General features: G+C 45.5%; 1 protein-coding gene across 1 annotated transcript in view; it reads right to left on the bottom strand.

Moving 5' to 3' along the window:
* DNAH10 (dynein axonemal heavy chain 10) overlaps positions 1 to 16,809 on the bottom strand; it is a 158,917-nt gene that overhangs the window by 60,162 nt on the left and 81,946 nt on the right. Inside the window, exons 40-46 of the mRNA XM_005691347.2 lie at positions 16,317 to 16,439; positions 14,240 to 14,374; positions 13,725 to 13,941; positions 7,848 to 7,967; positions 6,445 to 6,590; positions 2,510 to 2,662; positions 678 to 938 (exon numbers count right to left, since the gene is read on the bottom strand). Of these exons, the coding sequence (XP_005691404.2) occupies positions 678 to 938; positions 2,510 to 2,662; positions 6,445 to 6,590; positions 7,848 to 7,967; positions 13,725 to 13,941; positions 14,240 to 14,374; positions 16,317 to 16,439 (1,155 nt within the window). The remainder of the gene's footprint in view (positions 1 to 677; positions 939 to 2,509; positions 2,663 to 6,444; positions 6,591 to 7,847; positions 7,968 to 13,724; positions 13,942 to 14,239; positions 14,375 to 16,316; positions 16,440 to 16,809) is intronic.

Genomic DNA, 16,809 nt, shown 5'->3' with positions numbered 1-16,809 from the left:
CCAACACCAGGCCCTCTGGTTTAGATTTCTAATTAAGTCAAGTTACCCACAGCCTAAGTGGGAGAAGAATTTGAAAAAGAATAGGACTTCCGGTCGCACAGAGTCGGACACGACTGAAGCGGCTTAGCAGCAGCAACAGCAGGTCATGTACATATTGCTATATTCAAAAAGGATAACCAACAAGGACCTGCTGGATAGCACATGGAACTTTATTCCATGTTATGTGGCAGCCTGGATGGGAGAAGGATTTGGGAAAGAATAGATACATGTATATGTATGGCTGAGTCCCTTCATCTGTTCATCTGAAACTGCCACAACATTGTTAATCAGCTATACCCCAATACAAACTAAAAAGTTAAAAGTTTGAAGGAGATAAAAAGAGAATAGGACTTCCCTGGTGGTCCAATGGTAAAGAATCTGCCTGCCAATGCAGGAATATAGGTTTGATCTCTGGTCCAGGAATATCCCACTTGCCTCATAGCAACTGATGAAGCCCATGCACCCTAGGGCCCGTGCTCCTCAACAATAGAAGACCCTACTCACTGCAACTAGAGAAAGCCAGCACGCAGTGATGAAAACCCAGCATGGTCAAAAATACATGAGTAAAGAAAATTTTTTTTAAATAAAAGGGAAAAAAAAGAATAGATTCATGTATATGTAAAAAAAAAAAAATTTACCGAGGTGTGGCCTTTGAGGATGGAGGAATAAATTAAGTGCAAAGACTTCTCGGAAGGAAAGGGAATGTTGAAGACACTGAAGAGCGAAGTAAATCTTGGATCAACTTCGTTGCGGCCTCCTCCGGCTTTCCCCATCGCAGCAATAAAGCCGAGGTCGCGGATGCTTTTACAGTTCAGCTCCTTCCCCCGGTCGTACAAGAAGCCTTTTTCCAAGAGCAGTTTCAGCAGGGCAATTGGCTGCTGTGTGCCATATTCATCCACCTCAATTGTTTTAAAGAAAAGGAAAAACAGTGTTATTATAAAGCAGAACCCAGCAATACCTTTGCTGACCATCTTAACTAAATCCCCTAGAGAAGGGAAAGGCTACTCACTCCAGTATTCTGGCCTAGAGAATTCTATGGACTGTATAGTCCATGGGGTCACAAAGAGTCGGACACGCCTGATCGACTTAACTTTCACTTTCATTTCAGCTAAATCCCATCTCTCCTTTCACCCTCTCAGAGTGCTCTGGTTTGAGTTTCACTGGGCTTCTCAAAGTTTGCAGTTCTGTATATTCATTTGTAGTTTGTTTTTTTAATCTGTGTCCCTCTAGATTGTAAACTCCCTGAAGGCAGGAACTACATATATTTTGTTCATCACTTCACAGCACCAGTCCCCATAGGAGATGCTCAATAAATATGTCAACTGGATGGATAGATGGATAAACAAGTGTATGGATGGATGGCTAGATGCATAGATTGATAGATGCATAGATGGATGGGTGTATGCATGGATATAAACATGGGTGAATAAATGCAGGGATGGGTGCATGGATAGATGGATAGATGCATGGATGGATGGATAGATGGATGGATGAATAGATGGATAGATGCATGGATGGATGGAGAGATGGATGGATGGATGGATGGATGGAGAGATGGATGGATGGAGAGATGGATGGATGCATGGATGGATGGATGAATAGATGGATAGATGCATGGATAGATGGAGAGATGGATGGATGCATGGATGGATGGATGGAGAGATGGATGGATGCATGGATGGATGGATGCATGGAGGCCTGCATGCATGGATGGACGCATGGATCCTGGCTTTGTAAACAGTCCATCTAGAAGATACATTTTTGGTGTCTTCTTTGGGGGGAATGGTTCTGGAGACATGATAATAAATTTCAATCCCAGTACTAAGAAAAATCCCAGTACTTTGCACCTCTTAGGCTCCAGCCCCAGAAACAAACTCATGGTGCCTGTGAACATTCCCTTTCCTTGGTAAATCTAGAGGAATTCTTAGGAAGTGCCTGCCCTTACAATTCCCATGTATGGCACTCAGTCATGTCTGACTCTTTTATGACCCCATGGGCTGTAGCCTGTAAGGCTCCTCTTTCCATGGGATTCCCCAGGCAAAAATACCGGAGTGGGTTGCCACCTCCTACTCCAGGGTATCTCCCTGACCCAGGGATTGAACCCACGTCTCCTGCATCTACTGCACTGGCAGTTAGATTCTTTACCACTGCACCACCTGGCTTCCCAGGTGTACAGGACTGAGAACAGTATTATTATCTAAAGTATAGCTCATCTGGAACCACTTACTCAAACATACACTGAACTATATACACTGAATATAGTTCAGAAGCTGCCTGCTTTAATCCTTGGAGAAACTAAGGAACCCATCTAAGGAAAGAGTCCCTCCAGTCGCATGGCCCCCTAAGCTGACTCTCTGTAACCTGGCCCTACAGACACTGAAGAATAAAAGACAGATGCTTTCACGTTCGCACAGACCCATTACATGGCCCTGCCACTGCCCCCCCACCCCACCCCCTCGGCCTCACCAACCTTCGGCATGTTCATGTCATCCATGAACACCAGGAGGCGTTTTCCCATGGGTGGGCCATAAGTGTCTTTGGTTCGTTTTTCCACGTTGGCTTCTAAATTTCTTTGGATATCCATTGAAGTGGTGCGGGAGGAGAAACTGACCATTAACACAATCTGAAACAGAAAGAGATAATTCCAAAACACAGTCTTTTTTCATGGTACCTACATGAAACATTTGATTGTAAGCTACCTAACGCTAAAGCAAGAATTCCTCTTTCATTATGGCAGGTTATAAGAGGCAATAACTAGTTGCCAGGTGAACAGTGTGGACTGGGGAGCAATGTGGATTGGTCAGGGGAGAGGGGCACTGGCCCTACACAGTTCTAACCAGGTGACCTCAGAACCATTGGTTAAGCTTTCAGAGCTTCCTTTTTCTCATCTGAAAGATTATTTTAATGACACTTACTTGGACTACTTCACAGAGTGATTTTTATCACGTGAGATGAAATATATCAAAGTATTTTCAAAATGACAAAGCAATATTCAAATATAAACTGCTATCATGCCTGCTACATCTTAATAAATAAGTCAAAGAGAGCACAAACATGGGATTAGCAGATGCAAACTGGTATATACTGAATGCATAAACAACAAAGTCCTACTATACAGCCCAGGGAACTATATTCAATATCCTGTGACCAAACCACAGTGGAAAAGAGTATTGAAAAACAAAGTGCACATATATATGCGTGTGTTTGTCTGTTAATCGCTCAGTCGTGTCCAACTCTCTGCGATCCTGTGGACTGTAGCCCCCCAGGCTCCTCTGCCCATGGGATTCTCCAGGCAAGAATACTGGAGTGGGTTGCCATTCCCTTCTCCAGGGGATCTTTCTGACCCAGGGATCAAACCCGAGTCTCCTGTATTGCTGGCAGATTCTTTACCGTCTGAGCCACCAGAGAAGCCTGTATAAAGAAACTATACGTGTATATATATATGTGTGTATATAAACACATATAAACTATATATGTGTATATAAAATGGAGTCATCTTGCTGTATAGCAGTAATTAACACAACACTGTAAATCAACTATACTTCAATTAAAAAAATTTAAAAACAAAAAGAACAAAAACAACCACTGATTAGTCCTTGGAAGGAACTGCTGAGAGAAGGGTGAGGGAGGGCCCCTGACCCCTCTGTGGGGTGGACATTTTCATGCACATGTACTTGGGGTTTCTCCCTCACCCTTTCTTGGAGCAGTTAATGACAGATAATTGATCAATGGCTCCCATACTTAATTATGCATCAGAACCACCTGGAAGGATCTTGCCCCTCAGCCCAATGGGTTTCCATCTTTAGAGTTTCCAATTCAGTAGGTCCCAGTTTAAGCAAGTTTTCAGGTGATGCTTATGCTGCAGGTCCAGGGACCACACTTTAAGAACCCCTGTGGGACTTCCCCGAGGGCCAAGTGGTTAAGAATCCACTTGCCAATGCAGGGGACATGAGTTCAATCCCTGGTCAGGGAACTAAGGTCCCACAAGGCTCAGAGCAATTGAGCCCATGTGCCTGGAGCCCATGTGCCTGGAGCCCATGCTCTGCAACAAGAGAAGCCACCACAGTGAGAAGCCTGTGCATCACTAGAGAGTAACCCCTGCTTGCCGCAACTAGAGAAAGCGCGCACGCAGCAACAAAGACCCAGTGCAACCAAAAATATAAAGAAATAAAAAGGAACCACTGCCTTAGAGAACACCCTTCTCCTAGGTGCCCACGAGTGCAGGTGCAGCTGACCCGAACATCGGAGAATAAACACACATGTCTTTGTTGTGAACGTGTTTGGATGTGTCTTTCTTTTTTTGTCTCACCTTGAGGCTTGCCAGACTTTAGTTCCCTGACCAGGAATTGAACCTCCGTGGTGAAAGCGTGAAGTCCTAACCACTGAACTGCGCAGAAAGTCCCTGGATGTGTCTTGTTGGACCTATGAGCACCAGCTGCTGAGTCTCGGTGGAGAGGAGCACAGAGGCTGGCGGGGGTGGGGCTACTGAAGTCAAGTTTTCTTTGCCCAACTCCATAAACTTGTAGGCCCATTCCTCAAGTGCCCTCCACAATGGCATTCTTCAAGCTAAATAGCCATGCTTGCACAACCCAGTACAATTGAGCTTGACTTATCCATTTGGGGGCAGCAAGGCCCAATCCTGCCCTCAACCATTATGTGCCCATCGCATACCTAGGCTGACACTCCCTACCCCGGAGGGCCACAAGATCTCCCAGAGCCCCTCTGCCACGTGTAGCACAGGCGTGAGGAAGAGTCAGAGAGGAAAGCAGTGGGAAGCTTTTCTCCGCTTGGAGGTTCCAGAAGGCCAGAATCAGAATCGAGAACTTCAAAGACGGACAACGTTAGAAAGGAACTGAATAAGTGTGTGGACTGGGGACAAGTATGTGACAGCTGGACGTCCCGAAAATCACAGGCAGCTTCTTGGAGGAGATAAGAGTCTTTACTTGGTAATAAAACATGAAGTAGGGAATGGGGCCTCTCAGGTGGCGCTAGTGGTAAAGAACCCGCCTGCCAATAGTAAGAGATGCGGGTTCGATCCCTGGGTCGGGAAGATCTTCTGGAGGAGGAAATGGCAACCCACTCCAGTATTCTTGCCTGGAGAATCTCATGGACAGAGGAGCCTGGTGGGCTACAGTCAGTAGGGTCGCAAAGAGTCAGACACGACTTAGCACTAGCACTCCCTTATTGGCCGCTGGCTAAGCCTCTGAGCTCCCAATGCGGGGGGCCCAGGTTGGATCCCTGGTCATGGAACTAGATCCGACATGCCACAACTAAAGATCCCACATGCTGCAAATTTTAAAAAGTTAAATAAAAATTGTTTAAAACCAGGAGAATTGCAACAGTGAGCAGGTGGGCCATGTAGGACCACTCGGAGTACACAGAAAGGAGAAACACAGGGACCCTCCTTCCTAACGTCTCGGCGCACCTGGCATGTCCTGCACAATCGTGTTCCATGCATGATTCATTTTCATGTCTGGGTCCCCTCTTAATGAGGACCTTAACAGCTTTGTTCACTGTCGTTTGCACTGGAGTACCCAAAACCTCCCACGCCTGGCACGTGACTGGAGGAAGGAAATGAAAAACCACAAGATGGTGATGAGGAATGTAACTGCCAGCCTTCAAGACGACCCCAATCACCCTCACCTCCAGGTACCCATACCCTGTGTAGCCCCCTCCTATGCTGCATCAGAGTGGGCCACAGTAGGGCCTCTGTGAGCCACAAAATGTGGCAAGCGTGATGGGGTGTGGTATCCTGGATCATACAAAGCATTGTAGCATCTGCTTTTCTACATTTGGACATTCACTCTGAGGGAAGTCAGCTGCCAGGTCAAGAGGACAACAGTGGTTAAGAATCTGCCTGCCAATGCAAAGGACACAGGTTCGATCCCTGGTTGGGGAACTAAGATCCCACACGCTGTGGGGCAACTAAGCCCATGCACCACAACTACCGAGCCTGCACATCCTAAAACCTGTGTTCCACAACAAGAGGAGCCACTGCGATGAGGGAGTCCATGTACCTGAACTAGAGAGCAGCCGCTGCTGCCACAGTAGAGAGAGCTCGCGCACAGCAACAAAGAACCAGTGCAGCCGTGAAATAGATAAGTGAACAAATAGTCTTCAGGAGAAAGTAAAGGAGCACACCAGGGTGCTTGGAGAGGCTCACATGGTGGGGAACTGAAACCATCTCAACATCTCAAAAGAGGATTCCCCCAGCCATACTCGAGCCTTCAGATGACCTCAGCCCTGGTCAACTTTGCTATCTCATGAAAGAGCCTGGGCTAGAACCACCAGCTGAGCCACCCCCAGATTCCAGATCTGCAGAAACTGTGAGACAGTATTTGCTGTATGAACTGCTTTGTGTTGGGGTAAGTTGTTATTTGCCCATAGATACAAATAATGACTTACATTAGTCTCTTCATTCAGGTTTTTCAGGAAGTTGTGGGTAGTGGCTGTCTTGGATGTACCAGATTCACCAACCAAAAGAACAGGTTGCCTAATCTTAACCATTTGTTCCAGCGTCCAGGTAGTACGGGTCGTGTCCACTGTATGAACTAAACAACATATGAAGAATTAGTGCATCAGAGAAACACCAGTAAGGTGCACACTGCACAGCCTGGAGTTTCCCAGGATCCCATAAATCCCATAAGAAGCATCAGCAAAAACCCAAGCGGTGACCTGAGAACATACAAATGGAGGCGCTCACTACCCCTACTGTTTATTTCTAATAGCTTTAAGGAGGTATAATTCACAGACCATGAAATGCATTCCAATATTAAGTGTATATTTTGAGGAGTTTGATACATTTTTACAGCTGTGTCATCATCACATACAAGTGTAGAAAACCCAAACGGTTTCAATATCCATTTCTGACTTATACTCAGGATATTGAAAATTCCCAGGTTCTCTGCTGCGTAAGTCACTTATCAAGACTTGTTTCCTGACCATCAACTTCCTCTGAGGGCTTCCCAGGTGGTTCAGTTGTAATGAGTCCGCCTGCCAAGCAGGAGACGCAGCTTCGATCCCTGGGTCAGGAAGATCCCCTGGAGGAGGCAATGGCAGCCCACTCGAGTATTCGGGCCTGGGAAGTCCATGGACAGAGGAGCATGGGGGGCTACAGTCCATGGGGTCTCAAAGAGTCAGACACGACTTAGCGACAAACTTTCACTTTTTTCAGCTTCCTCTGAAGAGAGTATCAAACCTTCAAGTCAAATCTGGCTTACTCCTACACTGGCAGTTTTAAACCCTTACTGGTTCCTGAGAAAACATGTATGCTTCACTCTATAAGAACTCTATACCAACCAAAACCAGATATTCGTTTCACAGAATATCTTGAGCCTCCATGGTATCCAAATAGCGTGTTAAATACAGCTCAATACACAATATCCATAGTACACTACCTCTCAAAGCAGCATCTCTTACAAAATGCTGCCTTAGTCATTCCTCTTTCCCTCCTTCCTGCATCCCTCCCCATGCCCAGATAGCTCTACAGGGAAGAAGGGAGTCTGTGCAAGGTGAGCAGGAGCAGAGGAGCATCCTACCCACCTCAAGCCCTGCCACCCTCCCTGGCAGGGAGGATCCACCTGCCAGGCAAACGAGCTGAGGGGTGTAGACATCTTCAGATGTCCAGAGGCACATAAAAGGAATCCAAAGTGCCACCCTCTTGGCAAAACCCATGGCTCACGTTCAGTTTCTCCCAGCCAGCACTCTGGGTGGGACTTAAGAGTTCCACTGGGACTGCGGGATCTTCTACCCTTCCACACAGAATGAGAACCACATATGCTTAAACTGAGGCTTCGGTTCTCACGTACCCAGGATGTCAACAAATCTCCTCTTGTGGGAATGAACATACTCTGGAACTAATTGATTCCATGGTATCCATTTCTTCTGTGTGGAATCAAAGTGAAAGTCATACAAGGTTGGAAGCTGACCTGTAATAAAAAGTGGTCAGTTTTGTTTTGATTGTGGACATGGAAATACAGAATCAGCTCATGCTTGAAATGAACTAATGCTATTTGTTCCCTGGATAGCACTGGATAAACTGATAGCTACAGACAGATAGATGGAGACAGATAAAGATGGATGGATAAATAAATATAAATAGACATAGATACACAGATACAAATGGATGGACGGATGGATGGATAGGTGAAAAGTAAAAGCGTTAGTCACTCAGTCATGTCTGATTCTTTGCAACCCTATGGACTGTAGCCCACCAGGCTCCTCTGTCCGTGGAATTCTCCGGGCAAAAATACTGGAGTCAGTAGCCATACCATTTTCCAGGGGACCTTCCTGACCCAGGGATCAAACCCACATCTCTTGCATTGCAGACGGATTCTTTACAGTCTGAGCCACCAGAGAAGCCCAAACTGTTAGTCATTCCAACTTTTTGTGACCCGATGGACCTGCCAGACTCCTCTGTCAATGGGATAGGTAAATAGAGAGAGATAAATATGGATGGATGGAAAAAAAGCAGAAAGAAAGAAAAGAAAGATATATTTAAATATAACCAAACTAGGGAACCCAGAATAAGGCTCAGAGAGGAAAGGGCCTGGAAGTCAGAGCTGTGAGCAGGGTGGAAAGGGCTCAGTGAGGACACAGAGTGAAAAGAAGGTCTAGGACCAAATCCTGATATGAGGGAGGGGCCAAGGCAGGGGACTCAACAAAGGAAACTTCGCAGGCATGGCCAGAGTGAAGCAGGATGGAAGAAGAATGTTTAAGAAGGCAGACAGTAGCACCATGCCTGATACTGGGGCAAGGTCAGGGAGGCAAAGATCAGAAAAGGCTATCAGATCCGGCAACAAGAAGGCAGTGCAGGCGCTGACTGGGAGCAGTTTGGGTGGAGATGTGCAGAAGGGAGGTGGGAGGCAGACAGTTGAGAAGTGGTGGGATGAAGGAGAAAGTAGCTCGAGGACAATCTTTCAGGACACGTGGCTTTAAAAGGGAAGAGGCAGGGACTTCCCTGGTGGTCCAGTGGCTAAGAATCTGAGCTCCCAATGCAGGGGGTCTGGGTTCGATCCCTGGTTTTGGAACTAGATCCTACACACTGTAACTAAAGATCCTGCGTGCTACAATTGAGACCCAGTGCAGCCAAACAATTGAAAAAAAAGAAAGGAAGAGGCAGAGAGATATCTCTAGAAGGGGCTAGGATTAGGAAGGCTTTAGAACATGTCAAAGAGCCAGTGGGATGGGGTTGGTAGAGATGGACAGATGGAAAATATAAAAGACAGAGGAGAAAACCAGTGAAGCCAGGAGCCTGAGGAGGTGGGAGGTGGCAGATCTCAAAGCTCAGGGCAGGTTCAGCTTGGCCAAGAGGAGGGTCTCCTTGCCCCTGAGAAAGGAGGCAGGAGAAGATGGGGGCTGGAAAAATTCCTATCTGACAGTGTGGGTTTTTCCTGTTCAAGGAAGGAGGAAGGTCATCTGCAGAGATAGGGGCCCGGTGGAGATTTGGAGAAAAGGGAAATGAATTACCCCTGTGGGGATAGGAGAGGGAGTTCAAGTTCAAGACTGAATTTATGGAGGTGCCAGGAGTTTGGTCCCTGGGTTGGGAAGAACCCTTGGAGAAGGGGATGGCAACCCACTCGAGTATTCTTGCCTGGAGAATCCCATGGACAGAGGAGCCTGGCTACAGTCTGTAAGGTCACAAAGAGTCAGACACAACTGAGCAACTAACACTTTCACTTTCAGTCATCATAGTGATTTTCTCAGTACCATTCAAACTCTGGGGAGGCAGAGAAGGCGGACTTGGGTTATCTCAGACAGATTCGACAGAAGGGCAAAATTAGGCAAGAGGGCCAGGAAACTCAGGCAAGAGAGACTGAAGCAACAGGGAAGCAGAAAAGGATTTAGAAGGTTCAGAAGGTGGTAGGAAGACAGGGAGGGGCAGCGGATAGTCCCCATGAGGCCAGCTGAGGCAGGAGTCACAGAGGCTGACGATGGGTGGGGAGTGGAAGCTGTAACTATGACGCAGACAGAGCAGTATTGAGCACTATGGGCTAGGATGAGGTCAAGGGACCCAGATGCTGGAGCTGAATGCAGAAGGCATGTGGAAGTGGGTTGTCTACAGGGCCATTCAAGTTCTCAAGCTGAGGGCAAACTAAGGTAGAAAGACCAGACCGGGATCAGCATCGTCTCTGTGAAGGGTGAGGGTTGCAGGAGCATGCAGCCAGCACAGTGGCATAACTAGGAAGGTCCCCCCAGAGAGGGGACTCGGGGTTCTGAAAAAGTACAAGAAAACTAGCCCCCCAAAGACCCCAGACTTTTAAAATATATAGATTTATGTATTTACTTGGCTTCTCCAGGTCTTAGTAACAGCATGCGGAATCTTCAGTTGCTGCATTGAACTCTGAGTTGCGGTACGTGGGATCTAGTTCCCTGACCAGGGACTGAACCCAGGTCCCCTGCATTGGGAGCATGGTATCCTAGGCACTGGGCCACCAGGGAAGTCCCAAAACCACAGACTTTTAAAATTAATTAATTTATTTTAATTGGAGGCTAATTACTTTACAATATTGTGGTGGTTTTTGCCATACACTGACATGAATCATCCACAGGTGTACATGTGTTCCCCATCCTGAGCCCCCCTCCCACCTCCCTCCCCATCCCATCCCTCTGGGTTGTCCCAGTGTACTGGCATTGAGTGCCCTGTTTCATGCACTGAACTTGGACTGGTCATCTATTTCACATATGGTAATATACATGTTTCAATGCTATTTTCTCAAATCATCCCACCCTTGCCTTCTCCCACAGAGTCTCAAAAGTCTGTTCTTTATATCTGGGTCTCTTTTGCTGTCTCGTGTATAGGGTCGTCATTACTATATTTCTAAATTCCACATGTATGCATTAATATACTGTACTGGTGTTTTTCTTTCTGCCTTACTTCACTGTGTATAATAGGCTCCAGTTTCATCCACCTCATTAGAACTGATTCAAATGCATTCTTTCTAATAGCTAAGTAAATTAGAGATACCAAGGGAACATTTCATGCAAAGATGGGCTCGATAAAGGACAGAAATGGTATGGCCCTAACAGAAGCAAAAGATATTAAGAAGAAGTGGCAAGGATACACAGAAAACTGTACAAAAATGATCTTCATGACCAAGATAATCATGATGGTGTGATCACTCACCTAGAGCCAGACATCCTGGAATGTGAAGTCAAGTGGGCCTTAGAAAGCATAACTATGAACAAAGCTAGTGGAGGTGGAATTCCAGTTGAGCTCTTTCAAATCCTGAAAGATGATGCTGTGAAAGTGCTGCACTCAATATGCCAGCAGATTTGGGAAACTCAGCAGTGGCCACAGGACTGGAAAAGGTCAGTTTTCATTCCAATCCCAAAGAAAGGCAATGCCAAAGAATGCTCAAACTACCGCACAATTGCATTCATCTCACAAGCTAGTAAAGTAATGCTCAAAATTCTCCAAGCCAGGCTTCAGCAATACATGAACCGTGAACTTCTTGATGTTCAAGCTGGTTTTAGAAAAGGCAGAAGAACCAGAGATCAAATTGCCAACATCCACTGGATCATGGAAAAAGCAAGAGAGTTCCAGAAAAACATCTATTTCTGCTTTATTGACTATGCCAAAGCCTTTGACTGTGTGGATCACAATAAACTGTGGGAAATTCTAAAAGAGATGGAAATACCAGACCACCTGACCTGCCTCTTGAGAAACCTATAAGCAGGTCAGGAAGCAACAGTTAGAACTGGACATGGAACAACAGACCGGTTCCAAATAGGAAAAGGAGTACGTCAAGGCTGTATATTGTCACCCTGCTTATTTAACTTATATGCAGAATACATCATGAGAAACTCTGGGCTGGAAGAAGCACAAGCTGGAATCATGATTGCTGGGAGAAATATCAATAACCTCAGATATGCAGATGACACCACCCTTATGGCAGAAAGTGAACAAGAACTCAAAAGCCTCTTGATGAAAGTGAAAGAGAAGCGTGAAAAAGTTGGCTTAAAGCTCAACATTCAGAAAACGAAGATCATGGCATCTGTCCGTCCCATCACTTCATGGCAAATAGATGGGGAAACAGTGGAAACAGTGTCAGACTTTATTTCTGGGGGCTCCAAAATCACTGCAGATGGTGATTGCAGCCATGAAATTAAAAGATGCTTACTCCTTGGAAGAAAAGTTATGACCAACCTAGATAGCATATTCAAAAGCAGAGACATTACTTTGCCAACAAAGGTCCACCGAGTCCAGGCTATGGTTTTTCCAGTGGTCATGTATGGATGTGAGAGTGGGACTGTGAAGAAAGCTGAGCGCCAAAGAATTGATGCTTTTGAACTGTGGTGTTGGAGAAGACTTTTAGAGTCCCTTGGACTGCAAGGAGATCCAACCAGTCCATTCTAAAGGAGATCAGTCCTGGGTGTTCTTTGGAAGGAATGATGCTAAAGCTGAAACTCCAGTACTTTGGCCACCTCATGAGAAGAGTTGACTCACTGGAAAAGACTCTGATGCTGGGAGGGATGGGGGGCAGGAGGAAAAGGGGACAACAGAGGATGAGATGGCTGGATGGCATCACCGACTTGATGGACGTGAGTTTGAGTGAACTCCGGGAATTGGTGATGGACAGGGAGGCCTGGCATGCTGCAATTCATGGGGTGGCAGAGTTGGACATGACTGAGCGACTGAACTGAACTGAACTGAATATTCCACTATGTATATGTACCGCAACTTTCTTATCCATTCATCTGCTGATGGACATCTAGGTTGCTTCCATGTCCTAGCTATTGTAAACAGTGCTGCGATGAACACTGGGGTACATGTGTCTCTTTCAATTCTGGTTGCCTCGGTGTGTATACCCAGCAAGGATCACAGACTTTTAAAACATCTTTTATTTGCTCAATGACTTTCTAGTAGAAAGACCTATGATCATTTTACTTTGAGTTTTAAAAACAACAGCCCAGGTAATGATTACAGAATAAAACTTGGGTCTCCCTGCCAAGTCATATTCAAGTGTCATTAAGAGACAGACGAAGGATCCTATTGTTATCTATAGTTCTTGGAGAATGCAACCTTTTCACCATATATGGTTCTTTGAGGATGCATATTTTTTCATGCAAACACTTAAACCTTAATATAATGATTTCCTACAAACGATCTGTGGATCCACATATGATTATCTGCTGTGCGAAGTCTCAGGAATATAGCAGATGAATTAGCTATGGAATTTTAGAGAAAAAAAAACCAGAGAATCTAAAAGGAGAAGAAATTAAGACAAGCACAATGTGAAAATTTTACAGAGCTTAAACAGAGTGAATGAAGCAAACACCTAAGCTAGATGCAGAAAGGTTAGATTCATCAAGAAAGGCCACCCAAAGGAACTGGGCTTTAGGACTTCCCTACTGGTCCAGTGGCTAAGGCTCTGCACTGCCAATGCAAGGGGCCCAGGTTCAATCCCTGGTCAGGGAACTAGATCCCACATGCCCCAACTAAGAGTTTCAAGATTTCAGCTCAAGATCGCACATGCTGCAACTAAGATCCAGACTTCTGCTATTGAAGTTTATGCATTTGAATTTCTCCTGAGGGTGCCACTAGGTGCTCTACACATTCTTCTACAGAAGCAAACAATCTAGGAAACCCATACAGGCATAGACATGGAAAAGCAAGGTCACGTCCTCTAAAAACCTAACCAGAAGCATTCTGAGCAAAAAACCAGGTTACGTTTGGTTCCTACCTGGCAGTTCCCCAGGATTGGCCCATATCCCTTCTGTATCAGCAGTAGGCAAAGAAGCAATGCGCTTAATACATTCATCAAATTTAGCCCTTCCATCCTCAAGGAGGCAAGAGCCCAGAGAACAGTACAGTGCCTCTAAGAAGTAGCACTCCAGAAGATCGGGCTCCTCGATTTCTCCCTCTAGTAACGAATCCAGCATCTTGGCTAATTGGGTTACCTGGTTACAGGAAAATACCTGGGTCAGCCCATATATTCCACACAACCCCATGAGAGTCAGTTCTGGTCACAAATCCTGGGACCCCAGATCTCAGAACGATGGGAATTATATGGCCCACCATATTGGTTTGGGCAGATGGAGCCCAGTATCTTGTCTTGCTCGTGGTCATGAAAGGAAGTATTGAGTCTCCCTTGTCAGTAACCAGCAAGGTTAGATCTTACCCATCTGAAGTCTTTGCTTCCCTTTTGAAAGCTCTTTAGGGAAGAATTTCTTTTTGCTAACAGAGACAGTTTCTTACCATATTTAGGTCTGTCTGGGGAACTATCGTCTTCAGCTTCTCCCCTTGTCTTCCATCCACTATTCCTTCCACTATCACATCAATGAGGTACGGTACATATTTCTCAAACAGGCTCTCTAAATAACCTTGCTCCATCTATAAAAGAGCAGAATTTCAAAGCATTCTCAAGGGTTCCTCTATTTATTTTAATTTTCAGTCTGCTTCTTCTATCACGGATTATTATTATTATTATTTTGACTGTGCCATGCTGCTTGCAGGATCTTAGTTCACTGACCAAGGATCCACCCTGGGCCCTCAGCAGGGAAAGTGCTGGGTCCTAACCACTGGACTGCTGGGGGAACTCCCAAGGGTTCCTTTATTCAAACAGAAGTTCATGGGAAGCTGTGCTTGAAAAAAGAGGGGATGAGAAACAGTTTCTCATGAATGAGAAATTGAGCTGGTGAGTAAACTCTGATAACTCACCTATATATTTGTAGAAAAATTTGTCCTTTATAATATGCTTCTGTTTCATCACAAAACCTTTAATTTTACTGCCATAGAATCTATCCCACCACCTGGGAGGGAGGTGCTATAAATGGTCCCACCTGATGGGCAAAGAGCTGATTATCTGAGAATTTAAGTGACATGGCCACAGCCATTGAACAAAGAGTATAAAGCAATGAAAGGTCCCTCTCCCTATAGAGGCCCTGATGAGCATAGAGCTTGCATGGCGTCATCACCCACCTGACATGCCTAAATGCTGTCTCTGCAGTCGTGTCTGACTCTTTGCGACCTAATGGACTGTAGCCCCACTAGGCTCCTTTGTCCATGGGATGCTCCAGGCAAGAATACTGGAGTGGGTCGCCATGGCCTCCTCCAGGGGATCTTCCTGACCCAGGGATCTTTTGCGTCTCCAGCCTTGGCAGGTGGGTTCTTTACCACTAGCGCCACCTAGGAAGCCCCTCCCATATGACAGTGTGCCTCAAATGGTCCTAACATGTTCCCCTTGCTCCTCTCTTCTCTGGGGTAATTGTGTCCTAGTTTCCAATTTTCCATCAGCCTAGTGGTCCTTCTAGAGCTGCCTCCTGCATGGTCACGACGTCCTGGGTGTGGTCAAGCCACAGCCTTCACATGACTGTCACGTTTACCTCCGAGTCTTTCAATGAAGTCTACCATTGAGGCAAAACATGGCACTTCCCTGGTGGTCCAGTGGTTAAGAATCTGCCTGCCAGTGCAGGGGATGCAGGTTCAATCCCTGGTTGGGGAACTAAGATCCCACATGCCTCAGGGCAACTAGGCCTGTGCACTACAACTACTGAGTGTCTCTAGAGCCCATGAGTTGCAACTGTGAAAACCATGTACCCTAGAGCCCACGCTCCACACAAGAGAAGCTGCCACAACGAGAAGCCCTTGCACTGCAACTAGAGAAAGCCCATGAGCAGCAATGAAGACCCACGGGAGCAAAAAAAAAAAAGACAGTACACATTTCTGAGCACCTTTATGACATATCACAGTGTTTGAGATCAACTGAAACCATTGAGCCTCAATTCTTTGACAAACTAGGTCCTTCAAACACTGTGTTCCTCCAACTGAGCAAGACAGGAGGAGCTGGAGACCTCCTAGAGACAAGTCTCTCAACCACTGGACTTGGCTGGATGAGGGGTTGCCAACTATGATCCATAAGCCAAATCTGGCCTGCCACTTGTTTTGTAAATAAAGTTTTATTGGTACATAGCAATGCTCATTCATGTACTATGGTGGCTTTCATACCATAATGGTGGGGTTGAGTAGTTGCAAAAGAAACCATATGGCCCCCAAAGCCTATGGCCCAAAAAATTCTGTGAATTTTTTTCACAGAAAAAATTTGTCACCCCCTGGTCTACACTATCAAAATCACTACCTATCCCACCTGCTATGAGTTTTCTGGAAATCTAATAGGGGTGTCTTCCATGCTGTCACCCAACTTACTGATAACATTTAGTGCTCAAGATCAAGGTCAAGGTCATGGCCTTCAGTGACAAACATCCCTCTGAGTTATGTTTATCCAATTAGCCACCAATACAAATGATTGTTAGTTCATTTTGGAAATAATTTTCACCTTGTTTTGTATTTGATTAACCCATTTTTTCCAGTATGGTTGATATTTCAAGTTTTTAGGATCCACATAAACCATTCCACATCGAGACACAGTCGCAGGGGAGGCATACTGTAAATCCCCAACCTGAAGAAATGAACAAACTCAGTGTTATCTATAGCAGTCCCACTCCTAGGAATATATCTGGACAAAACTACAATTCAAAAAGATATATGCACCCCAGTGTTCACTGCAACACTATTTACAATGGCCAAGACATGGAAACAATGCCAATTTCCATCAACACATGAATGGATAAAGAAGTTGTGGTACATACATACAATGGAATATGACTCAGCCATAAAAAGAATGAAATAATGCCATCTGCAGCAACATGGATGGCCCTAAAGATTATCATACTAAATGAAACAGGTCAGAAAGAGAAAGACAAATACCATATGATATCAGTTATATGTGGAATCTAAAATATGACACAAGTGAACTTATTTCCAAAACA

The sequence above is a fragment of the Capra hircus genome, chromosome 17 (genome assembly GCF_001704415.2).
Source record: "Capra hircus breed San Clemente chromosome 17, ASM170441v1, whole genome shotgun sequence".
In the NCBI taxonomy this organism is placed as follows: Eukaryota; Metazoa; Chordata; class Mammalia; order Artiodactyla; family Bovidae; genus Capra; species Capra hircus.
The sequence above is the reverse complement of the archived record's forward strand: the minus strand, read 5'-3'. Positions and strand labels throughout refer to the sequence as shown.